The sequence below is a fragment of the Dermacentor albipictus genome, unplaced genomic scaffold (genome assembly GCF_038994185.2).
Source record: "Dermacentor albipictus isolate Rhodes 1998 colony unplaced genomic scaffold, USDA_Dalb.pri_finalv2 scaffold_17, whole genome shotgun sequence".
Taxonomy (NCBI): domain Eukaryota; kingdom Metazoa; phylum Arthropoda; class Arachnida; order Ixodida; family Ixodidae; genus Dermacentor; species Dermacentor albipictus.
Genome location: NW_027225571.1, coordinates 7,082,963 through 7,110,116, shown reverse-complemented (window position 1 = coordinate 7,110,116; position 27,154 = coordinate 7,082,963). Strand labels below are relative to the sequence as shown.

The 27,154-nt window shown below is 45.1% G+C and overlaps 2 protein-coding genes across 9 annotated transcripts in view; one reads left to right on the top strand and one right to left on the bottom strand.

Annotated features, from left to right (window-relative positions):
* Positions 1-27,154, bottom strand: part of LOC139052024 (uncharacterized) — a 266,591-nt gene that overhangs the window by 167,058 nt on the left and 72,379 nt on the right. For both annotated transcript variants that reach the window (XM_070529098.1, XM_070529099.1), the window contains exon 2: positions 11,786-11,870. In XM_070529098.1, the coding sequence (XP_070385199.1) occupies positions 11,786-11,870 (85 nt within the window). The remainder of the gene's footprint in view (positions 1-11,785; positions 11,871-27,154) is intronic.
* The window catches only part of LOC139052022 (histone acetyltransferase KAT5-like), a 181,327-nt gene that overhangs the window by 119,906 nt on the left and 34,267 nt on the right, over positions 1-27,154 (top strand). For all 7 annotated transcript variants that reach the window (XM_070529090.1, XM_070529091.1, XM_070529096.1 and 4 more), the window contains 3 exons: positions 7,756-7,899; positions 16,781-16,861; positions 21,100-21,189. In XM_070529090.1, coding sequence (XP_070385191.1) covers positions 7,756-7,899; positions 16,781-16,861; positions 21,100-21,189 — 315 coding nt within the window. The remainder of the gene's footprint in view (positions 1-7,755; positions 7,900-16,780; positions 16,862-21,099; positions 21,190-27,154) is intronic.

The following is a 27,154-nucleotide window of genomic DNA, read 5'->3' as shown; positions in this document are numbered from 1 at the left end:
CCAGCCTGTTCTGGTAGTCTTAAATGCCTGAAGGGAACAAAGGCCTTCACAACCCCCAAGCAGTACAATGTGGTGCTGAGAACTGAAGCGCTCTCACAAGGCCTAAGAACACCTTTAGTTTTATAACTGTATATACCCTATTTTCTCGCATAATGAATACGCTTTCTTCCCCAAAACTATGCCCAAGTTGGGGGATACGTCCATTATGCAAGTTAAATTTCTTTCTTTTTTTTTGTTGTTGTTGTTGCTGTCAGCTTTAAAAATGCAAGTTTCGCCTAAAATGCGAACCATTGATTGCGGTAGCAAATGTGTTGGCAGCTACACGAAGTAAGAATAGTAGTTTTGTCGGCCGTGTAAACATTCCCTTCAACTCAAACTGAGTGGCGAGAATGCAGCACGCACAAAGGTATGAGCCACCATTGGCTCAGCCCCGACGCAGATCACTTTTAAGATAGGATGCGCCGTGGCATGCAATGTGCAGATGCTGCCGGAGGAAACTCCCCTATCCGGCACCATGCGCGCGACGGAAGATGGCATGTTTCCTTCCCACTTTACTCCCTTGTACGCGGAGATTGAGCCGCGATCATCGGCTTCCCTAGGGCACGGTTGTGCAATATGCAGTTGCCAGAGTACAACGCCTCCGCCCTCTCCCCCTCACAGTGCCTTTGCGTGACGAAAGATGGCGCACGAGATTGAGCCGTGATAGCCGTGATCATCGGCTTCCCTCGCGTGCTGTCACTCACACCTACACCATGCAGCGCGCGTTGACGATGACAGCAAAAATTCACCTGGAATGTACATATTGTTACGGTGAAGGGAAGAAAGAAGTTGGATTAGACTAGACGAAGACGAAGTCTGGCAGTTGCCTGAACGCCATTAACATCAGTTGTAAATATACATTATTTTACACTCGTGGGCCTGCTTTCTTCCTGCAACATTTTGGTGGAGGTGCTGGGTACAATCACGGAACTTCGCAGCGGACGTCATCTACCTGCCGCCACAATGGCAAATCAACCGACACAAGCGACAACGCCTCAGCAACCCGTGCCAACAGTCATCCTCACTCATCCGCGGGACCCAGGGACAATTTGTGGCACGGACAACGCCGTCGTCAAGGACTGGCTTACGATGTACGAGCAAGTGTGCGACAACAGGTGGGATCCAACAATGATGCTAGCAAATGTGATATTTTATCTAAGAGGAACTGCGAAGCAATGGTACGACACACACGAAGCTGACCTAACGAGCTGGGATGTCTGCAAAGAAAAAATGCGAGACCTGTTTGGCAGACCTGTCGGTCGTCAGCTGGCAGCAAAAAAAAGAACTTGTGTGCCGCGCTCAGACGTCCACAGAATCCTATGTCATGTACATAGAGAATGTGCTGGCCCTCTGTCGCAAGGCTGATGACAAAATGACCGAGGCAGACAAGATTGGTCACATACTGAAAGGTATTGCAGACGATGCCTTCAATCTCCTGATGTGTAAGGATTATGCCACTGTGGATGCAATTGTAAAGGAGTGCCGGCGCTTCGAACAAGCGAAGGACCGCCGCGTCGCACAAACTTTCGACCGATTGCCCAATACCGCCGCAACATCTTCTTGCGAAGACCCGCCGCAGTTCGTTCAGCCCGCAGGATCGGGAGATATCATGCGCATCGTTCGCCGTGAGCTTGAGGCCATGACTCCGGCTCCAGTTCGTCCCGACTGTCGGGAAAGCATGCCCGCTATCTCCCTCATACAAGCAGTCGTTCAGGAGAAAATAGCAAGTTTGGGCATTCCATCTCTCTGCTCGGTCCACCATACAAACACCTACCAGATTTCTCCGGCCGCTCGCTCCCAGATGCAAAGCTTTCCGCCACCCCGTCGCAACCCAGCTGACTGGCGCACAGCGGATGATAAACCCATCTGCTTTAATTGTTCCATTATGGGACACATCGCCCGTCATTGCCGCAACCACTGGTCGTGGCTTCCTCGGTGGTCATCTCCGTGTCACTACCACCATGTACCAGACAATCACACTTTCTCGCCCTATATGCCGACTAGGAACATCAATGCCGACAGTGCTGCACCAAGATCTAGCTGCTCCCCGTCTCCGCAATGAAGTAGGTCCCGTTCGCCTCTCGTTCACCGCTCTTCGTCCCCTTCTGCAACCGGTCGCTTCGCTTCGGGAAACTAGGTGGTGCAGCTCCCGGAGGTCAAGCTGCAACTACGACCCGGCCCACAAATCCTTTGTTGACCCTGCCTACATGTGGAAACCTACTGGACATCGAAGTTGATGGCGTTACTGTTAGATCTCTCGTTGATACAGGAGCACAGCTTTCAGTTATGAGCGCTGCTCTCCGCCGAAGCCTCAAGACGGTTTTGACACCCGTGGTACCAGGCACTGTGCGAGTCGCCAATGGGAGTACTTCACCTGTCCTTGGAATGTGCACAGCACGTGGGACCACTGGGGGCCATTATACCGTTGTTCTATTTATCGTACTTGAACACTGTCCGCACGACCTAATTTTCGGCCTCGACTTCCTTTCGAAACACTCTGCCCAAATTGACTGCTCCGCAGGTGTGGTACAGTTGGATCTGCGGATTCCTGCCGACACAACTTGTGCTTCACACCGCTTATGTTCTGCTGAGTTTGCAAGGCTGTCTCCACAAGCGGCTACAAATGTCCTCCTGACGCCCTGTCCTCCCGTACCTGATGGCAAGTACGTAGTGTCGCCGCTTACTGACGTGGTTTTGTCGCGCAATATTGCCCTGCCGAGCACCTTAGACCGGATCCACGAAAACTGCACTCGCATGCCCATCCTCAATTTTGGATTTTCGTCGCATGTGCTGCCACACGGTATCGCCATTGCACATATCACTCCTTTAGGAGAATTTGAGGTTTCTTCTTTGACCTCTGAATCCTTCCTCAGTACCAACAGACCACTGTCACCCACTCCTCCGTACTCGACGCCTACGGACGATGTTTTTAAGATGGTCGCCCCTGACCTTCCTTCCGAGCAAACAGCAGCTCTGTCATCTGTCATTTAACTGTCATCTTGTCGGGACATCTTTGATTTGGACGACCGTCCACTTGGCCAGACATCTGTTGTCACGCATCGTATCAACACTGGTGATGCCAGCCCCATTCATAGGCGGCCGTATCGTGTCTCCGCAACAGAAAGGGCCATCATACAAAAAGAGGTAGACAGGATGATGGACAAGGACATAATTGAACCTTCAAGTAGCCCGTGGGCATCACCAGTTGTCTTAGTAAAGAAGAAAGACAACTCGTGGCGCTTCTGCGTTGACTACCGTCACCTCAACAGGATAACAAAGAAGGATGTTTATCCCCTGCCTCGCATTGATGACGCTCTTGACTGCCTTCACGGATCCCAATACTTTTCATCAATTGACCTCCGCTCTGGCTATTGGCAGATTAGCGTTGTTGAGATGGACCGCGAGAAAACCGCTTTCATCACACCGGACGGTCTGTACCAATTTAAAGTCATGCCCTTTGGATTATGCAATGCACCAGCTACATTCAAGCGCATGATGGACTCTCTTTTGCGCGGCTTGAAGTGGTCTACATGCCTCTGTTACCTCGACAATGTGATTGTGTTTTCGCCGAACTTTGAGAGCCATCTGCGGCGCCTCACAACCATACTCTCAGTGTTTCGCAGGGCTGGCCTTCAGCTATACTCCTCCAAGTGCCATTTCGGTCGCCGTGAAATTAACATGCTCGGCCGTCTCGTAAACGCCGCCGGAATCCAACCTGATCCACAGAAAGTTCACGCCGTGCGAAATTTTCCTGTACCTTGTTCAACAAACGATGTCCGTAGTTTTCTGGGCTTGTGCTCTTATTTCCGGCGATTTGTGAAAAATTTTGCCGACATGGCTCACCCTCTCCCTGACCTTCTTAAGAAAGACGTCTCTTTCTCTTGGGCACCACTGCAGGAGAAAACGTTCTCTGCCCTGATTGAGCGGCTTACAACTTCCCCAATTCTGTCACACTTTGACCCTTCTGCACCAACTGAAGTACGAACTCACGCGAGTGGTCATGGCATCGGTGCTGTCCTCGCTCAGCGTCAACAGGGCCAAGATCGTGTCATCGCTTACGCTAGCTGCCTTCTTTCCACGCCAGAGCGAAATTACTCCATTACCAACCGCACGCTGACTGAAATGCTGGCCATGTACGTTTCCGACGATCACCGCAACTGGGACGTCACTTTACCATACATCACTTTCGCATACAAGTCGTCCCGTCACGACACTGCCGTGTTTTCACCATTTTACCTGTTGTATGGCCGCGACCCCACCTTGCCCTTTGACACGTTGCTACCTTCCGCAGTACAATCACCCAGCACTGGTTATGCTCGCGATGCTATTGACTTAGCTGCCCAGGCCCGAGAAGACGCCCATCATCGCCTCACAGTCTCGCAAGCTTCTCAAAAGCAACGCTACGACCTTCGGCACCGGGACTCCCATTTTTCACCTGGTTCCCTTGTCCTTCTCTGGACGCCTTCATGTCGCGTCGGCTTGTCGGAAAAACTACTTTGCCGTTATTCTGGTCCGACGCCAACTTTCCGACGTGACATAGGAGATCGCCCCAGTTGGTCAGCCTTCAGTGCCTTCCAACATCACCAGTGATGTCGTTCATGTCGCCAGGTTGCAGCCCTATGTCCCCCCATTAAGTGATGCTCTATAACTTGCACCGGGACAGAGCTACCCCGCCAGGAGGGTGATGTTACGGTGAAGGGAAGGAAGAAGTTGGATTAGACTAGACGAAGACGAAGTCTGGCAGTTGCCTGAACGCCATTAACATCAGTTGTAAATATACATTATTTTACACTCGTGGGCCTGCTTTCTTCCTGCAACAATATAATTGCTATCGCAATAAGAGTAGGAGACACGGTAGGAATTCGGCATTTGACATTGCATTGGACACAATCGCACCCGCCGGACACCATAAAAAACACACTTCTTGATTGGAAAAGTGAGGGCTGTGTTCATTTCGCAAGTAAATACGGCGTACGTGCGTGCGTGCGTGTGCAAGAGCGCACAGAATTTTGTTTTAAGTACCATTCTCCACAAATGCTTATGGGGTAACAGAGTTTGGGGACACTTGAATTTCCTCACAGTGCAGGTATGCAGTTTGGATTAGATAGGTGTATGACTATGGTAGTCTGCTGTTCAATTACAGGCTGCATGTCTGCCTAGACCGTGAGAAGATTAACTTTTCCGTTGTATAAATCTTCATGGTTGGTAGTACTCGCGTGCCCGTCTGTTTTACCCTTTTTTTTACATTACAACCTGTAGTTGGCTATGTAGATTCGTTGGTCAGTTACATTGAATTGGAATAAAAGGTACAGGGACCTAGACAATACCACTGTGCGTCTGTCATTTTATATTATGTCTATGTCCCCATGTTCTTCTACACTTCATTCCTATACAACCTAAAGACTTGCATGGATATTGCATTTCAACCTGTAAGTAGATGTGCTGGTCAGATGCAGTTAAACCTCGAAATAACAAAGTCAGCAATTTCCTTCATTATTTCTAAATTTCATTATATTGAAATTCTGTCTTTTGTGCAAATAAGTTCTGTCATCGATTGATTTTTCTTACGCAGAAGGGGCCGCAAACGTTTCCGAATTGTCAGGCAAATAATGGAAGCGAACTTGGGGATGCATTCTGCGACGATCACTTCAGCGATACTATCGCCTTCGCGTGACGTAGTTCTCAACCAGCCACTCGGCTATCATGAAAAGTGTTGGCAGCAGGAATGAATGCTTCGTCTGCCTATCGCTTCAATGCGTCTCCCAAATTTATTGCATAACCTCCAGCACTAGATACGCAGGAAGGCAGCACACGAGGCCACGTCATCTCAGCTCGCCCAGTGTTTGCATGTACGGCAGATTACCTGTAAAACAGCGTGCGCAGGCTGCTTAAGGGCTCAGACACGCAGCCATGCACAGCCACAGCCGCACTACAAAAGAGGATGTGTGCCAACCTGCCACCCTCGCGCACGCTTTATCACTTTACTAAGAGCTCACTCCCCTCATTCTTCCTCCTTGCTCATGGGGGAAGACAAACACTCGCTAAGCCACTATCCTTTTTAGCTCATCCTTGCACACTTTCACTCCCGTCTAAAGCACACAGCGCACGGTGTGCGGTAGGATTTTATTGCACTTATACTTTATACAGAACATGACGCTGCTCCACTTTGGCAGTTGCTCTCACTCGTATGGCACGTAATTTAAGAGGTGTGTTCATAAACAGCTGCATTTAATTCAACCATTTGACCATCTTTGTCCACGAAAGTTTCCATTTATTGCCTCGGGATTCCTTTGGGCAGCAGTGAAATTACTTTATATTTAAATTATGTATAAACTCACTTTCTTACATTGCTGTTCAAAATATGTGTTAGAAAGAAATTATAAACAACTATATGCTTTGTTATATTGAGAATTTTGTTGTGCACTTGAACCTCATTATAACAAAACACAATGTAACACAGTAATGGATTTAGTGAAGTAAATGCAATTCCCCTTGAAATCTTCTTAGAGATCGGTTTATTTTAAACCTCATTTTAACGAAGTGAAATTCTTTTGTCAATGGATATAACAAAGTAGATTTGTCTCTGAAGCCAAAAATACTGACTGTTGCGCTCCGAGCACATCGTTTTCCACTGAGTTCCGCACGCGTTCGGCGTGGCACTTTGAAATTCCCGCATCGAATATGCCATCAAGCAGCACTGGTCTTTTTCACCGACGCATGTAGCTGCATGCAGGGTGGCCACACACAAGCAGCACTTCTTTTTATATTGCACCTCTCTCTCGCTGCAGCACGTAGCTGGCGAAGCTAGGTGCACCCTCCGAGATTGCCATCTCTGAGGCAACGCCTAGGTGCACTGCAGTACATATCTATGATGATGCTTGCGCTTGGTGTGGTAAAAACTAGTACCTCTACAGGGAGAGAGAAGTTGAGGTTTTGAGGCAACCACAACAACCTCTCTCTCACTGCGATGTGCTGCGCTGTGCAGACGCAGCTAGGCATGACCTCTGAGATTGCATGAAACCGGCACGAGCTAGCCAAGGTAAGGTGGTGCGCTCACACAGTGGAGCTGCAGGACCATGGGAAAACAGAGGGATAAGATGGTTTGGCTTTCAAAGTCTGAATGCATCTGCGTATATGTCTGCGTTTCTGACCCTGTGCCAGGCTTTGTTGGCCATATACTTCAACGTGCTTCACAACAATATGAGGTAGCCAAGTGGAAAGCAGAAGTGAAAGATCGTCACATTAGAACATAAGGGCGCTATCGTAACGGCTGTCGCGTCAAGTGCTAAAAAGTCATGTTGCACATGCCGAAGAGTCTTTTGCTTTGTTTTATTGAATTTTCATCTGATACACAGCTGCGTATAGTGGTTCGGCGGGCCACAGAGCCGTAGTTTTCTTTGCATGTTTAAAGTTATGCATGCCATTGGGCATATAGTGCAGTAAGTGACAGTAGTCAGTATAACGAAGCAACACATATAACAAAGTAGTTTTGGCTTTCCATTCAACTTTGTTATAACGAGGTTCGAATGTATTAAAGTTTGCACGCTATTTTCTGAGGGTTTTTGGTGTGTTATGAAGGAAAAGAATGCTTTCAGCAAAGTGTCATAAACTGGACACAAATGTTCCCAAATTTACACTACTCCTTTGCCACAGACTAGTTCACGCATTTGCATTCCTACTACACTTGGCAACCACTCCCTCTCTATGGCCACGCAGAAACTCCTGGAAGCATCAGGCTCTTGTGCAGCAGGAGGCAGCACGGCGGCACTGAATGACGTGGTGTCGCGGGTGAAGAACATTCACATGATTGAACTGGGCCAGTATGGCATCAAGCCGTGGTACTTCTCCCCCTACCCAGAGGTAGGTTAGAGAAGGGACACCCACACAGAGTGCTATGTCATTTGTGGGCAGCTGAGGCATTGAGTTGTGACTAGAGATTGCATTGTGCTCATTTTGGGCGCAATATTGACTCTGACAGCATTGGGAACATGTTGCCTCTAGATCACTCCTTGGAAAGCGAAAAACTCCAGCTAGAAAAATTTGCTCGGCGGAAGATCGGGCCGATGCCCATAGCCAGTTAAAGAGTCGACAGTCCGATCTCGGCCATCTTGTTAGGGCTGGGCTTGGTTTTCACAAATGGCCAGCCCATTTCCCAACTACTAGTAGGCGGCCGACAGATGACACTGGGCATGACCACTGATTAAATTATCGTGGCCACGTTCGGCCGACATACAGGCCAATGACTTCACAACGGCAAGAGCGTGGCTTGTCCGCAGCCAGCGTTCTTTTGCCAGCGCTCATATTTAGGATGTTTTTTTACCACTGATTAAATTATCGTGGCCACGTTCGGTTGACATACCGGCCAATGACTTCACAACGGCAAGAGCGTGGCTTGTCCTTGGCCAGCGTTCTTTTGCCAGCGCTCATATTTAGGATGTATTTTTTTTTTTAGTCGTGCATACCGGGCGCTTTTTCTTACGGCAACTTTTTTTTCCAGGCCCCTCGTTGTATATACCAGCGTATTCTGCTTCTTCAACTGGGTTACCTGAACTGGTGGACATTACATTCTGGATAAGTCACAAGTGCAGAAGCATTTAATTGAAAACATTGCTCTAATTACTTAATGAATCACTTTAGGACACATGTTGTAATGGTGGAATTAGGGCCTGTCAACATGCAGGACTTATTCAGTTGGAACCAATTTTTTAACTAGAACAAATTTTAATGTATACGAAGTCAATCATTAAAATCAGTTCATGTCCTAATTACTGCCCTCAAACATTGCATATATTCACAATGCAGCAAGAAAACAGCCATGGCACCAAGGCATTTTTGCCGCGCACTTTGACGTATATGTTGAAACTAATAGTAGTTGCAAGATTAGTTCCAACTGAATAGACCCTGCATGTTAACGGGCTCATTTCCACCATGCAACATCTGCACTAGAGTTATTAATAAAAAATATAATTGGCATGGTTTTTTCAATTAGCAACTTCTGCAGTACCATTCATTTAGAAAGTAATGTCGGCCTTTTTAAGGTAAACCAAATGAAGAAGCCGAATTCTGGTACCTGCAATCAGAATTTAAACAATGTTGTTTGCCATAAGAAAAGGCATCCTGTATAATTTGCTATTTAATTCATGCATACATTTGTGTCTTAAAGTGCGCTACAGAAGGTGAGCACTTTGAAGACAAATTATCACTACAGTTGATTTTTTGTTGACTTTTATTGAACTGTTTAGATACAAACACAGCAGGAATTTGAAAACTTTGTTGTAACTGCTGTGATAGTAGGTTAGTGGTTGGTTCAATCATAAGGTATGAATTAATGACAGTTTTGTATGGGCATTTGAAAATATCCTTCCTTGAATTGCATAAGCCCGTTCGCAAGAGAACTGTGCAGCCTGGTCCCTTGACTACTTCTGCAATGATCCCGCTCTGGCATCTGAAATAGTAAAGGCAAGTTCCAGAAATGGAACATGTGTAACTATTTTGGGGGGGCTGAATATTGGACCAGATGGTTTGTAGTCTCAATAACTCTTAATAAGCATTGTACATATGAACAGGTTCTGAGAAATCCATGATTTTTCATGAGAAACACAAATATCATCGCACATGCACACGCAGTCTCACATTTTTTAGCCTCAAAATAGGTGTGTCAAAAATAGAAATGAGGTGGGCAAAATTCCACTTTCTTCAATTTATCTTACGGGCACCACCATGACTGCAGCGTACATACATCGTGCACACGGCACATATGCAGCGGACTCTCTTTAAACAGCACCTCAAGGGACCAGGGAAATTGGTTCCACTTATCAGGAGTTCCATTTACTGAGAGACAAAGTTGAATACAATTGCATGAATACAAAACCAACCAACCATGATGGTGTTCCGTTTAAGAGGCAGTTCCGTTTAAGCGATTTCAGTTTATCGAGATTCTACTATATAAGATGTGCAACTTATGTGTAAATGTGGAGATGCGTAGGAAGTGAAAATCCGTAAACTTTTTATGTTTCTTCAGGAGCACACTTGTGGCATGAACAATACTCATCTCTACACTATATTTGAGTTTTGAAGTAAATCTGTATAACACAATAGGTAGTGCCAGAGGGTACCAAGACTTGTCAAGATAAAATATTGACCTCTTGTGACAGCTTTGACAGCCAGTCTCTTATCACATTTGCCCCCTTGTGCTAAATGCACTAAATGTGAACTAGGAGGTTGACAGTTGCATTGTTTTCCTCAACACCAAAATCATGTGCATCCCCTCTGGGCTAGTAATGAGCATACACCAGCTTACACATATGGAAAGTGGAGCTTTCTGTCTTTGCACCCCAATAGATGCAAATGGTTCATGTATCAGCTTCTGTCACCCTTCCCACCTTTCTTCCACTGCAAAGCTGCATGCACATGCCAGGAATCAAAGCACGGAAAGACTTGCCACTAAAACAACAAGGAAGCAGGCTTCCATTCCACATTCATCCAGTTTGTTCTAAGAGCACCCAGTTGTCATCATCGTCACCATTCAGGAAAGAAAAAACAATTCTAGGCCTCTGACAGCCGATCACAAGGTGTCCAGGCTCCTGGCAACGGAAACAGACGACCGATTTTCTAGCCTCAAACACTTTTCTGCTTTTCTTTCACTGTGGTGTTATTTTGTCCTGTATTATTGGTCGGCATGTCTTTTGTTCCACCTCCAGCTTTCTCAGTGTGAAATGGGCGCCTGTTTTCCTCTTAGCTGAATTTAGTGAATGGCCTGACACGCGTTTTCTCGGATTTGCGACACGTAGTGAATTCATCTGCTAGCACTGCAGCTCGTTCCAAGCCCTTCCTGCCCAACCTATCTTGAAACCGCAGGCACCACATCTCTTCGCTCAAGGACCCATAGAACTGCTTTATGCAGATTAGCTTAACAACCTTGCCGTGACAACCAAACGCGTCTTCCCCTTCTAGCCACCCATTCAAATTAGCTTGTAAGTGAAATCTTGAAAAGACTCGCCCTGTTAAAGCAGCGGTGGAAAGCCTTCGCTGAGAGCCAATATTTCCTTAGCAATGCAACTTTTACTTTCTGATAGTCATCTGCATCGCCTCTCGTTACCATTGCAAGTATTTTGGTTGCTTCTGCAGTTCTGCAGGAAGAACGGCCAGAATCTGTTGTGGCCAACTCTCTAGTGCCAACCCGTTTTTCTCTCAGGTTCGTCCAAAAGTAACAAGCAACAACCCCACGTAATTGTTCACCTTGTACGATGGCATGAGATCCTTTATTTTCACTCCTGCTTCACCTGAACGTTTTTCATCTATTGAGAGGTTACTTGCTGATTGCTGGGCTAGCTCCTGCTACATGTCTAGTTCTTTTAGCTGTAGTTCGTGAACTCTTTGTTCCTCTCGTTCTTTTCTTTATGCAGCTTCCTTTTCTGAGGCATTTAGTTCAACTTTCTCAGCTCGTTTCTCTATCTCTTCCCATGCTTCTGAAATTTCATCCCCAAGAGCCCTGCACTTTTCGATTGCCTCGATAAGCTGCAGCTTTGACTTTTCCTGACCTCAATTCCCAGCTCTTCACAAAGTAATAACAACTCTGGCTTCCTTCGTTTGCTCAAATCCATGGTCAATTCTGAACAAGGACTTTCTTACTATGCTGTGACAGGAAGGTTTCAACAGGAGCCTGCACATACAGAAACTAATTTGCCATTTTAGAAAACACACAAGCTAAAACCTGGCAAATTCTCAGAGTAGGTCAAGTGCTCACCATTCTGCTGAAGCCATACGAAGGGTGAGTATACCATTGCTGCCAACCATCTGATACAGTCTTGACCGGGTGAGGTGGGTGTTCACTGCAAGAATCATGAGATGAAGGTGGGCATCGCGAAGATGAAAAAAAAATGGAAAGAATGTATTCACTTCATTGATACATGGTTGTGACTCTGCCTGAGTCTCGAGTGGTTCTGCCTATCATGGGCTCCAGGATGGCCTTAATAAAATAACTCCTCGCGGTCTTGTGGTAGTTGATGTCTCCTTGGGAAACTTAGGGGAACTTGTGGTAGTGTCAGTGCCTTTATCAGGTAGTCGACGACCTCCTCCCTCTCATGTCTTCTCCTTTGGGTCCTCCCCTTTGTGTCTGCTTACAGTGAAGATGGGTGACACTTTTTCGCGAATGAGGGAAATTGCCTTGACACAGGAAAGCAAGTGGGAATGTTTCCCACACTTGGGAGGTCAAATTCCAAGCCGATCATAACAGCCTCTCGGGAATGAGGGCAATTACTTCGACATGGGAAAGCGCGCTAGAATGTTTCCTACATTTGAGAGGCCGATCATAACAGTACACATGCATTCACATGGAAAGCACTTGTTTAGCACCTAAAAACTACATATTTTGGGCTTTTTATCTGTTGACAGAAGTCCCGATTGGGATAAAAGGGTTTAGCCTTCTTGAACCGAAATTTACTGAAGTGGCTGTTATGGGCGTTCCCTTGCACATGAACTAGCGTATTTGTTGGCGCCTGCTGTTGGTGTCATCATGGCAAAAAGATGGTGGGGGCCTCAGCAGTTTTGGCTATATGCTGGAATGTTGTCATGTTAAAGGCACCTTGTGCTCACATCACTGTGGGTTGCATGCAGCTGCCTGAACATCGAGAGCGTCGTTTTGTTGTCACTATCTTCATCGTGTCATCATGCAGGAGTAATTGAATGCCACAGCTGTAATAAAGTATGTTCTGAAAAGTCTCAATAGGTTCACTATAGGTTGCTTAAGGGTGCTCTCTGAAGAAAGTGAGCTTCCTGCCATCATCATTAATAATTGTCCTTGCTCTGATTGTTGTCATTGTCGTCATTCTGGTTGCTGTCCTTGTTAGGTTCTCGTCAGCAGTGGTACAGCCATCGCCATTTAGTTTTATCATGTAAAGTTGGCCTAGGTAATCCATGTCATGTTGTACTATACAATTCACGTCACGCATACAGTCGGATTACACAAGGTTCGGTGAGAACAGACAATGCATAGAACCATCGATAACATTCGAGAAACTTTCGATACATGCAGGCGTGTCCTGTGCTGCATGGTAACGTTTCATCTTTGTTAGCCGGGGAAACGCGGTCACCCGAGAAAGATAACCAAGCACACGTGTCAGTATGCATATGTCAATAGGAAAACAATACCATTTGCTCTTTCGGTTGCCTGCCTCGGTTTGAGGGCCACACCATGCCAAGGTTGCGACAAAGACAGTCCAGCTATTATGCCAGTGCATATATATATACACACACACACACACACACACACACACATACACAGGAAAGAGACGACAAACTTTTTGGAAGACTTCCTTTACTTAACGTTTTCGGCTGGTGGACCAGCCTTCGTCAGAGTACAGTAACACATGTACAACACATACACAGCTTTAAAGGCACCGTATCACGAGCAGAGGGCGCGCTATCTGCACTGACTAGACCATACACTGCGCATCATAAATGATTATCAATGACACGCATTTTGGAATATACAAAAAATGAAATGCAGATGTGTTCACGATACAATACATACAAACATGACTCTCAAGTAAGTGCCAGCGGTTACCATGATTATGTGTAGTGAAAGCAAAATGACTTATACATGCAGATACAAAGGCGTGATGTTTAGCACATGGCATCTTAAGTGCAACCTCGAATTATCTAAAAATTTAGATGTTAAGCGTACAACTTTGAGCAACAGTGAAATATGTCAGAAAAGCCACATGTAAAAAAAGACAGAAAAAAGCGCTGAAGTCATGTGTGTACACTTTGTGGGAGGTGTATATTTGTGCTCAGTCTAAAGTTAGACAGGTTAGTTTTCCTTTGTTTTCATTTATTCCGGACGAGACAGTGTTAAATTTGTGAATCAGGTAAGATTCGCGAAGCTCGCGGTCATGGTTGGTGCGGAATCCAGATTGGTCATGGTCATGGTTGGGATTTGGCATGCGACCTGTGGTTGTTAAAACGGATCCTGAAAGGTGTTTCAGTCTGGCCGATGTATTGCATGTGGCAAGTGCCGCACTCGAGCAAGTACACTACGTTATATGAATCACAGTTGAAACTGCCTTTAATAGTGAACGTGAATTGGCTGGCTGTGCTGGTGACAATCAATGTAGGCGTTATATGAGCGCAGACTTCGCAACGTGGTTTATTGCAGCGGCTGCAACCAGTCGGGTTAGAAGTGGCGATCTTTGAAGACGTTAGTATGTCACCTATGTTTTTCGAACGTCTATACACGACACGAGGTGGCTCGGGAAAAATGGCTTTTAACCTGTCGCTTTGGGTGAGAATGTTATAGTGTTTGCGGAGTATGCCTGAGACCTTAGGGTTAGATGCGGAACGTGTGAGTATCAAATTAGCCAACTGGGAGCCACTGGGTTTATTTCTGCCTTTAAGAAAGTCCATCCGGTCATATCCTGCCGCTCGGTGTATCGCGTCATGGATCATCTTCTCTGGATATTTACGGTTGAGAAGTTTCTTTTTGAGTTCCTGGCAACAAGAATTAAAATCGTCTTCTTCGGAACATATGCGCCTAAAGCGCTGTGCCTGGCCATATGGAATCGCAGTCTTGCAATGACCCACGTGGCTGCTTTCAAAATGAAGAAATTGATGATTATCAGATGGCTTTTTGTAAAGTTTCGTGATTAGGCGTCCATCGGCAATGGTAATCGTGACGTCAAGGAAATCTACAGATGACGGTGAGTAATGATGTGTGAATTTGATAGCGGGGTGTGCCTGGTTGAATGACGCAATGAAGTTTAGGAGTTCCGTTTCGCTATGCGTCCAAATACAAAATATATCGTCGATGTAGCGCTTAAAGTAGATCGGTATTAGTCGTACACTATTAAGGAACGCGTCTTCGAGCACTCCCATAAAAGCGTTCGCATAGTTGGGGCCTACTTTAGTTCCCATCGATGTTCCACTAATTTGTACATAATGAGAATTATTAAATTCGAAGTTGTTAAACTCGAGAACTAACTTAAGCAGAACCTCGAGGGTTGAGCTATCAATCGGGCTATTACACTGGAGGTGTTCATAGGATTTCAAGACAGCCTGAATGCCATCCCTATGGGGAATATTTGTGTAGAGGGAAGTGACATCCATCGCCACCAGAAGCGAGCCTTCAGGAATGGTTAGATCTATTATGTCATTAAGAAAAGCATTAGTATCCTTAATGAAAGAAGAAAATGTGGCTGGAATAAATTTGATTAGACTGTCGACGTAACGAGATATGTATTCTGTGACGGTTCTGATGCCGGATACAATGGGACGGCCTGGATTACCTGGTTTATGTATCTCGGGCAGCAGGTAAAAACGTCCGGTTATTGGACTAAGTGGGATCAAGGAGCGTGCTGTTTTATCGTCGATCTTCCGCTTCTTCACCAATGCTTTTATTGTCTCCTTAATGATGGAAAGGAATTCGTCGGTAGGATCACAGGGAAGGTCTTTATAAAATGTACCGTCAGATAACTGTCTTACGACTTCTTTGTACATGCGTTACTGTACTCTGACGAAGGCTGGCCCACCAGCCGAAAACGGTAAGTAAGAGAAGTCTTCCGAAAAGTTTGTCGTCTCTTTCCTGCGTATGTTACGTCGGGTCCTGCGTGCTGAACCGTGAAGAAAACCCCTATATATACACACACACACATATATATGTATATATATATATATATATATATATATATATATATATATATATATATATATATATATATATATATATATATATAGTAAAAGCTCGTTAATTCGAACCGCAAGGGGAAGCCGCTTCAGTTCGAATTAACGAAAGTTCGAACTAACGAAAGTGAAGGAGGGCAACAGTGCACTGCGATTTGGAAGCAGTAGGGCATGTCAGAAATTTGGCGTGTCAAAAAGTGGCCCACGCCATCTTCAAGTCGAAGCTCTGGGTCCGACTGTGCCACACCACCGATGTCCACCGAAACGAACGTTAGCCGAGGCTTAACACCATCACAATGAATCGCGGCGGCCGATACCTCCTAAGCTGAAAACAGACGTGCACAACCGATGAAGACTGCCCAGACAATGACGCTGAACATGTGAAGGTGGCGAAGGCCCTGGTTCGTTGGTTCTTGATTGCAAGCGCAGCTGCGACGTACTTGATTCGCTGTGTTACGATGGCGCTTGCCGTGCCATCTCCGCACAACATTAGCAGCTGTACAAGATTTGCAAAGCCTCCGAGATTCGCAACGGGCATGAAGTCTCGGAGGTTATGTAGAACGGAGAGCCGGCAGCTGCCGCTGCCTTCTGGCTGACCCCGCGTCGGTTAGATTTCTTTCCGATTTTGCCTTCTCTCGCCGTTCTCTCCGTTTCGGAGGCAATACAGCCTTGTGTGTAGGCAGTAGGCGCGTTTCTCTGGCCGTGTGCCAGGCGAGCGTAGTTCGAATTATCCGTGAGGGAACCTTTTCGCGTTCGAATTAACGGACTTTTTTATACATACACTTCTGTGGAGCTTGGCCGGACCAAATCATACAGTTCGAATTATCCATAAATTCGAATTATTGAAGTTCGAATTAACGAGCTTTCACTGTATATTTCACATAAAGGCCTGCATATCTTCTTTTTAGGACTTCTTTAAGCCTGAATAAATTTTTTAGCAGTGTGCAGGAGATTTTTAGACAGCATAAGATTCTGTGGCTGCTGTTTGAAATGCTAGCTTCTCCTGTACTTGCTTTGCTTCTTACCGTGTAGTGGCGTTCTGCATTGCACTTGCCTCTCATTTTAGGAACTGGCCAACACTTGCATTTACTTGTGCGAGTTCTGCCTCAAGTTCACAAAAACTCGAGCATTACTCAAGAGACATTTGGTGAGGAAACCTTTTGACTTGCCATGAGGCTTGTTTGTTGTTTCATGACAGATTTCCGCATTGTTCTTCGTGCAGCTTCACAGTTATGCTGTTTATCATTGTAAGAAGCTTTCTGTCTTTGTATTATTGCTGCATGCATATGGCGTGACAGTGCTCAGCTGGCACAGCTGAACTGGAACTCCAGTTTCAGCTGCCAGGTATCTGGAATAAGTGTGTGTGCTAGAGTAGGGTTTGAGCAGATACCTTATTAATACCAAGGACCACCTTAGTCCAGCTGGTGCTTCTGGATTTTGTTGCCATGCTAAGTTGTATTTTACCTGGCTCTCTCCCCCTTCTCCATTAATTTTCCCACTAGTTTCCCCACCTGAAAATTTACAGAAGTACCCTCGCCACACAGATTCAAATTAACAAAGCCTTTGCACATTTCATGCATGTTTCATCTGTACCTGCTGAGATATGCATTCGCCGGAAGCATTTGGGCTTCCTCCTCATGGGGTCCTCTGAGGCCAATAATTAGAAGTTGGTTTGGAGTAGTCTGTGAAGCTATAATGATGTCTATCAATTGGGCTGTGGGCACAGGTTATAAACTTGTCATGGAAAAATTCAAGCCTCCTACTGTCCGCTGGCATTATCTGATATGAATGGGTCTTTTCCTACTGCAACATGTTTTCTTAAACAGCAGTTTAATAGGGCTTATATTGTAATCTTTGATATTTCTATTTTCTGACGTTCAGTATTCCTGTGTAACAACAAGTCACACACAAAGTGACATGCGAGCCTAAATTGGCATTGTTTCACATATATATGCACTGTAACAAGGTTTGCTGACCATGAGTGCATGGCAAGCCTATATTGTGTTTCATGCATAGCAGGCAACCCTCCTGAGGCCAGAGAAGCTTCTTGCAGCCGGGACACCAATGAATAGTGTGTCACATGAATGATAAACATATGCATTAAGTAATTCGATATTACATAAATCTCATAGTTTTATGTTGTAAAATATTACATAATTATTACATAGAAAGTGTTGTAGACCTAAAACCTATTTACTACTAAATGAGCGAAGCCACATTTTTGTGATCAACACCCACAATGCACCACTTGTACTCTCAACAACAGCGTTGTACATTGCATACTTGAAGCACAAAGGGGCACGTATAGTATGCGATCCACTGTAACTTTAAATTTGCAACATGCCATATATGAAATTGTTATTCTGTAGAAAGCGTCACAGATTGAAACTGCATTCTAAAATGACTTCTGTGACGACACTACTTGAGTAGCTTCTGTTGTGTGTGAAGCAAAGTAAAGTAAGGTCCTGGACTGAGCAGTTACAACCAAGCAGAAGCACGAGCTACAATGCTATGGCTTTCTTCAGCATTACTGTATCATTCTTTATTAGTTCATTGCTGAGGAGAACATAACAAGGTGATAATCCTATAAAACATTAAGTCAGTGAATTCTGAATTGAAGAAAGATTGCCTGTGGGTTCAATATGGGATGCCCGAGTTTGAACATAAAGAAGTTTTTTTTTTCACAACTTAACAATCATTTAGTGCTATTATTCAATTGACCTCCATTAATTTGACCCTTTAGTTAGCTGAAATTATGCTTTCCTGTGGAAAGATAAAGCTTTTACTTTTAAACTTTTAAACTTTAAACAAGGTTTAAACTTTCACTATCATTCTAACTAAAAAGATTTGCTGGTAGTTAGATCCCAAGTTCTGCCAGTCAGTATAGTATATGGGCTGTTATTTTGAATAAACAAGTGTAGAAATGATCCCACAGCATCGTGCAACTCTGTTGACATGTAAGGCAGATTTCAGTTGTCGCATGTTGAAACCAAGCTGGTTTTTGGCCACGTTGTGACAAAGGGTTGTGCTAGTACTGTCATCACATAAAAGAGCTCTAACCTTTGTAGAGTTTTAAGTAGTAGGGAGCTGTGGGAGGCTGCCATGCGCAACTACAACCCCGCACTTCAGGAAGCTATTCTGAGGTGGGCTGAGGTGGTAGAGGAGGCCTACCGAGAGTAGGATAACCTCCCTCGCCTTCTTCTCGCAGCCCCTTTCCATTTAAGATGTGATAAGTAACGTTGTTTCTTTCTCTCTCTAGCTGCCAACTAACAAAGAGATATGACAAGTTCAAACTGTGCCGCATCTGGCAATATCTAAAGTTGAAATGACAACTAGTAGAAGGATCCTTTAGGCATACTACAGGCAGTGCTTACCTGGCCTTCACTTGTATAGGTAGAAATTGTTATGTGATATTTTCAGTTAACAAATGATGATTTCTCAATCCCACTTCTGTATGACCAGAACAAATCTAACTTAAGATTAATAAAGCCATTCTGTGTTTTGCCAAGCTTTAATTATAGAGAAATTATACACCGATCAGCTTACTGTCCGTTGCCTACAAATTATTTACTAAGGTAATCGCAAACATAATCAGGAACACCTTAGACTTCTGTCAATCAAAGGACCAGGCAGGATTCCGTAAAGGCTACTCAACAATAGATCACATTCACACTATCAATAAGGTGATAGAGAAATGTGCGGAATATAACCAACCCTTATATATAGCTTTCATTGATTACGAGAAAGCATTTGATTCTGTCGAAACCTCAGCAGTCATGGAGGCATTACGGAATTGGGGTGTAGACGAGCCGAATGTAAAAATACTGAAAGATATCTATAGCGGCTCCACAGCCACTGAGTCCTCCATAAAGAAAGCAACAAAATCCCAATAAAGAAAGGCGTCAGGCAGGGAGATACGATCTCTCCAATGCTATTCACAGCGTGTTTACAGGAGGTATTTCAGAGACCTGGCTTGGGAAGAAATGGGGATAAAAGTTAATGGATAATACCTTAGTAACTTGCGATTCGCTGATGTTATTGCCTTGCTTAGTAACTCAGGGGACCAACTGCAATGCATGCTCACTGACCTGGAGAGGCAAAGCAGAAGAGTGGGTCTAAAAATTAATCTGCAGATAACTAAAGTAATGTTTAACAGTCTCGGCAGAGAATAGCAATTTACAATAGGCAGCCAGGCACTGGAAGTCGTAAGGGAATACATCTACTTAGGGCAGGTAGTGACTGCGGAACCGGATCATGAGACGGAAATAATCAGAAGAATAAGAATGGGCTGGGGTGCGTTTGGCAGGCATTCTCAGATCACGAACAGCAGGTTGCCATTATCCCTCAAGAGAAAAGTGTATAATAGCTGTGTCTTACCAGTACTCACCTACGGGGCAGAAACCTGGAGGCTTACGAAAAGGGTCCTACTCAAATTGAGGACGACGCAACAAGCTATGGAAAGAAGAATGATAGGTGTAACGTTAAGGTATAAGAAAAGAGCAGATTGGGTGAGGGAACAAACGCGAGTTAATGACATCTTAGTTGAAATCAAGAAAAAGAAATGGGCATGGGCAGGACATGTAATGAGGAGGGAAGATAATCGATGGTCATTAATAAGGGTTACGGACTGGATTCCAAGGGAAGGGAAGCGTAGCAGGGGGCGGCAGAAAGTTAGGTGGGCGGATGAGATTAAGAAGTTTGCAGGGACGGCATGGTCACAATTAGTACATAACCGGGGTTGTTGGAGAAATATGGGAGAGGCCTTTGCCCTGCAGTGGGCGTAACCAGGCTGATGATGATGATGATGAATTAAAGAAAACCCGCTGCAGTAGCCCAGTGGCTACGCTGCCGAGTTCGAGATCACAGGTTCAATCGCGGCCGCGGCAGCCCTATTCCTATTCCTATGTGGCAGAATGCAAAAACACTCGCATACTGTGCATAGGGTGCACATTAAAGAACCCTAGATTATCAAAATTATTCCGGAGCTCCCCTCTATGATGCCCCTCATAACCTCATATTCAGGCTGTGGGGTTTCGGTGCACAACCCCCTTCCTCCCACTCCCCATACTCTATTTTTTATTTTTTATTTCAGATAAGTTGACTTGAGCAAGCTGTGTGTAACCTAATTAGAATTGTCCGATGACACCGTGTCATTTTTTCCAATGCATCATCTTGCTGGTCAATATGTAAGGAGTAAAGGTATGTGTTCTATCCAGGAAAATTTGTTCGGAGTGTGGGAGGCATATAAAGTTACCATATGTGGAACGTTCGGTTTGTTTTTTGAGCTGAGCAGAGTCTATTTGAGCAATGGCCAGTTTAATTTTCTTGTGTGTGTTATACATAACTGTTGTGACAATGCAACTGCAATCTGTTTTCCTGAATCAGGTCAAATGCCAGTTAAAGCACCCACCAGGAAATGAGGTTTATCGCAAGGATGCCATCTCCGTTTTTGAGATCGATGGCCGCAGAAGCAAGGTTTGATTTCTTGCTTTATTTCGAATTGATGTGGTGCTTGAATCTTACTTGCAACGGTGCAGATTGAATGGTTGCATAGCTGTCTTCAATTTTTGCTTGCCATTTATAATTAAACATCACTTTTAAATGCAAGAAAGCAAAAAAAAAAACACTGTTGATACAGTCGTGCTAAAGTGCCCACTTGTTATTTTTGTTGACACTGTAGGCTCTACCAGCCACTGTAATTTATTAGTAGGGGTATAGAGAAAGGCACCTGCTATAACAGTTTACCGCCTGTAATTTTTATTACTATAGAAATTATGTGGATACTCCAGGTGCATTTCTGCCGTCAGCTTTGCCACAAGGTTCCATATAAAGTTCAAGTGTGACAACATCGCTGCTGTGCGCCGAATGCTGAAGCTGCGAATGACAGCTTGCGAGGGTAAACCGACAAGTATGCAGGGTGTCTACCAACCGGGAAAACCGGGAATTCTCAGGGATATTGAGTAGTCTGTAAAAACTCAGGGAATTTGTGCGTCTATCAGGGAAAACTAGCTGTAATTTTATCGAAAGGGTCGAAAGTCGCGGTAATGCTGGCGTGAGTAACAGACAGTAATCGCAATGAATCGTCTTTGACGCCCTGTCGTCGGCTGGAGGAGTTGACAGTGTGCTGTCAACGACCGACTTTCCGGATTCCCGGTAATTTGGACGGCTATGCGGCACCACCACGTGCCCCTTAGAGTCAATGTATCAGAAGTCTGAAATTTTGGACGCAAGAACTCTTTGCCGTCCGATTTTCCTGACGTTTTGCCGTGACCGCAAGTCCGAAACGGCATTAATCAACGCCACCACCGCTGCCATTTTGATTACCTCGCCGCCTCGAACCGACGCTCTCGCACGCAGACCCGCTGGCAGCCGTAGCCACTACTGCGGCAACGCTAGGCCTAGCTGCTTCAGCGTTCGCTATGAAGCTTCTCGCCGTTGGGTGCCGTGTTTTTTTATTGGAAGAATTCGCTACTGTCAGCAATGGCACGGATTCCGCCGTTGTGGTCCTCACAATTGGCTTAGAAGCTTGGAAAGCGCGGTGCGTTGCATGATGCCGGTTCCCGAAAGTCATCTTCGCCTCCGTACAGAAATGTTACTTGGTGAAGCATATACAGAAATATTGCAGTAAAGTATAACAAGCGTGGAAAAGGGCTATTGCCACGGGACACATTATGTATTCTTTAATTATACACGCATGCACCTGGTATTTCCTGTCATAGTAGGAGCACTGATATGCCTAATACGTGTACCGACAGGCCTTCAGAGCGTTTTTGCATATGCCTGTGGCGGTTTGAGCCCTTAAGGGCAGTAAATGAAAATCATTTATTTTTTCCAACTGGCCAATTTTTTATATTTTCGCGGCCCCTAGGGAGTTCAAAAAATCGGACCAACTGACCAAGAAGATGCTTCAAATGTTCTGTGGGACGAACGAGTGGCAGAAGGGAGACAAGAAGATAAGTACCTATGCATTGAGGAATGAACGGGAAAGGAAGTTTGCTGCCGCCGTTTTGAAGGAGCTTGAGTGCAAAAAAACAGTTGTTGGCTGATGCCGAGATGCAGGTGTCCCTGATCCAAACCAATATAAACTCTTCAAAGCAGTGAAACACAACACTGAGGGAGCGTGGGCAGGCTGAGAGTATGTCAGAACAGTTGAGGTTGACTTACGAGCTGTTGAGATGAAATCCCAATTGTGACAAAGTTCAGGCCTCATACCACTGAGCTTGCTATTAGTTGATAGAAATAGCTCATATTTGAAAATATTTGCTTCTATATGTATCTCCTTTTTATTCGTATTTGAGAATGTGCGACTCAATTTGCATTTTTGTAAGACATGTTGTTTGCTGGGCATTTTACTAACCCCTCCCTTAATCTCTTTTTGAATAACATAAACACTACTCCCTAGTATTCAAATTAGATTAAGTCGTTCTTTTTAAAAAAAAATTGTTTCTTTTATTTACCAGAGAGTGACAGCATCGGGCAATAATGGTTTCAGCCCGTCTTGACATAAAACGTAGTTCTGTATCACTCGGGGAATTTGGAAATGTCAACTTGGTAGACACCCTGAGTATGGCAGCTTGATGCGGCGGCATCTTCTGGTGCTCACAAGAAAGAAAGGCGAGGAGGATGCGCACTGTCTTCTCGCGTGCGCAAAAGGAGGAGCGGGAGATGTGCGTGCTCTAGGTGATTTTGGCTAGGAGATCGGTGAGTAATGGGGAAGGGAGCAGGTTAATGCGCACCTCATCTTCTACTCCAGCTGCGACGGTGGAGCGTGGCTACACGCACCTTATTTTGGAGCCAATCTGCATTTGGTTCGAAGACCAGCCGACCCGGTATAGCTCACTGAGCGAGATGTCTTTGTGTACATACATACATGACAGCATGCTTGTTAGTTTAGTTACTAAGCGAATATTTACTGCAAATTAAGCAGCTGATAAGTGACTAACCTTAATTACTTCGTATAGCTGTCTCATAATTTGCTATTGCAATCATTGCTTCACCTGTCGGGCGAAACTGTGACTTTTTGTGTTCATGTACAAAAAGAAAATGAATTTATTGTTGCCTTAGTGTCACTGCAACCATCAAGAGTGCACCTCTTTTTCCTATTACCATCAATGATTTTGGTTCAGGTTCTGCGCATTATATTTTGCATGTCAAAGTTGTTGCTAATATTAAAATATTCATATGACCTGAATACCTACCCAAAGCAAACACTTCTTTTTTTTAAATTCTTCTACCTCTGGTAATGTGCACTTAAAAGTTTTTCATCATGCACACCAAATTCATAATCATTATGCTTTCTCCTGCTCGGTCAATCAAGGGCAACTGTCATGGCACTGACACAAGTCAGAAAAAAAAATCGGCGATTACTATACTCCCTAATGCGAAATTTGAGCGAAGCTCTATACTTGTTTTCATGTCACGATATATTGGCTGGCGCGTACAATCTGGCACGTTACACACGAGCGAAGTGTGGCACGACTGCCTCGCTAATCGGGAGAATGCGAGAGCCAGCATGCGGGTGACGCATGGGCACGATTCAGGGCAGCCGTTGCAAGCAGGCCTTCGCACATGCAGCACTTTGTTTTGACACCCTTGCCGAATGCCTTATCGAGGTTGTCATTGGTGAACAGTTAGCCACACTAGCCACCCTAGCACTATCTTGCCGTAGAAAGCACCATACATACTAGAGGTAAAATGCGCGTGGTGCACCACCGGCTTTAAAATGCAGCTGTGGCAGTCTCGGGATGGCATGAAAATTACACCTCTACTCTGTAGGTGTGAGATGTTGCATGATGTTTCCTTTGTCTGCTGACAGGTTGACGCTGTGTTTAAGTTCTTCATCCTTAACACTAGTCATGTCTTATGAAGATGACGTTGTTGCCACTGATCATAATCATGTTGGTGTGCTCTCTTCTGTTGTGGCGTCTCCGTGTTCCAAAGTATTCAGGGTCCATCTTGTCCTACGGAATCGGATATGGCGCACTGTGTCCAAAAACCTTTCCATCAGGACGTCTCGATTTAGACTAATCATTGCAAACAACAATCTCAAACCATGACAATCGAAACAAGCATGAACGAGACCAAATCAAGCAAACCAAACAATTGCGAGCGAGAGCTGACGCGAGCAGATGATGGTACGAAATACCAGATACGAGATACGAGTACGCATCAAGAGTACGCATCAAGACCAGATACGAGTACGCATCAAGCAATCGAGCGGGTCCGCATGACACCACTCTCCCATGGGCACATCACTGAAGGAGCCGCTCATTCGTCTCCGCCGTTCGCGGCTTGTTCGTTTTATGTCATGCTCCACGTTCGCTTTTTCATTCTTCGCTGCCGTGCTCGTTCACTCGGTTGCGCTGACACTTTCATGGCGAACTTTGCCCAGTACAAATAGATGCGGCGGGACGATGCCGATAGTTCGCTGGCATCACATAAATGGAGCTAAAAACACGCGGATGCCACCACACGCTCGCCGCGTTTCTGTCAGTGTGGCCAGGCTCTGTGAATGTGTTTTTGGATAACAAAAAATAGTAAATGGGTTTGTTATTGTATTCTTTGTTGTTAATGATTAAGCAACTTGGAAAAACGTTTCTTAGAGGCACTTACAAATTATTTCCACACTTTTCATTGAGCTGTAAGCATTTTAGCAAGCTGGCTTTGTGCTGTCTGGCTACGGAGCGGTGGCACCACGGAGCGCAGACATTGCAGAAGGTTATGTTATGTAAGGTCCAACAGTTTTGTTAGTTCACTTTGTGTAGAAAACACATTCTGGGGATTCGTGTTTACTTTAGTTTTAGTTCCTGTCCTAAACCCTCCTCCAACAACAAGCGTTTAATACTGCAACTGGAGAGGATAGAATTATCGATATTTGGCGTGAAATGGCTCTCGTTCTCGATGCCCCAGGCATTCCATGGGCCACCTGGGCCTGCACAGTGGTGTCAGTACGAATTGTGCACAGCGAAAAACAAATTTTGGGCCAAACCATTTATACGGTGGCAGATTAGCCAGTGAAGCTGTGCCGAGCAACTATGGCTAAACTCTATGTCCAGAAACATTCTCTTGAATTTGGAATTTGCCCCGCTCCAAACTCTTTGCCACGCTGTATTTAAACAGAAAATAAAAGAAAGTGGGTGCAAGCCTGCTCCTACTTGAAGCAAAAACGGGCATGAAAGCCCATGAAAAATAAATGAAAAGGGGTGTAAAACTACCCAGCTCGCAAAATTAGGAGAAAAAGCCAATTGGAAAAATAACAATTGGGCACGGTAACTTGTGTTGTCCTAAGGGTCTGGTCAGCGAGCATAGAAAGCACTCACGCAGAGTGTTTATTTAGGACTGCAGTTGATGAATGAGTGAAAGGGTGAATGAAAAATGACAGAGACTGCAAGTGCCCTATCCGATCGAGAAAGCCTTTGGGCGAAAGATGACAGTGGCAGGTTATGCTGACAGGATTGGAAGCCAAGCGGGGGCATTGTACCAGTATCTGAAATGAAAGAAAAAAGATTACAGAGGCAAAGAAATGACTGCCCAGTGCTGCAAGAAAGGCTAACCAGGCAGTCATCGCAAAAGAAACAGAGTCCACACGCACACCCCACTGGCTCACAGAAGCAAGAGGGCTCAAGAAGGTGCACGATTAGCAGAACATGGGGGGGGGGGGGAAAGAAAACAATGGTAGGGTGCAACAAGACCTGAGTTGAGGCACTTCCCATTCTAGTGAGACAGTAGATGTTAATGTTGTAATGGAGGTGGTATGAAATAAAAGCATGCAAAACTACAATAAAATAGGAAAAAGGCAAGAAAAGGTATGGAAATAAAAAGAACAGGAGAAACGAAAATAAAAGAGAAAGAAAGGGAAGAAAACAAGACAATAATCGCAATGTCAATAGGTCAACCGCGAGTAGCCTATCGCTCAAGGCAAACATAACTAAAAGGCCACGAGCAGTTATACACAGCAACCGCACAGGGCCGATCGAAAATAATAGAAAAGCTGGCAGCAACTGTTCATTATTGTTCAACTGTTGGAGTCGCATGACAAGCACGACGACACAGCCCATGCCAGTATTACCTCCATAGGAGGAACCAACACCTGCTGTCGGGTGCCGCACCAGCATCATCGCCAACAAAGTGCGTAACCCGTAAGTCTAACCCGCAAAGCACCGCGCAAGGTGCAGGTTAAACGGAGTGAAGGTGAAAGTACTCCCATCGCCAAAGGCAACGCCGTGTAAGAACAGCAGAGGGAGTGGCAAGGTGCCAGAAAGCATAACCAGCTTTGTCATCGATGTAAATTTGACAGCTGCAGTTGTATTTACATAAACATTCTTTTGAATTTGGAATTCGCCCCGGTGAAACTCGAAGGAGGTGGCAACTCACTCTTCTGCCACTTGGACACAGACTCGAACGACCTAGCTTGATGCTTAGGAGCGACCACCAGTGCACG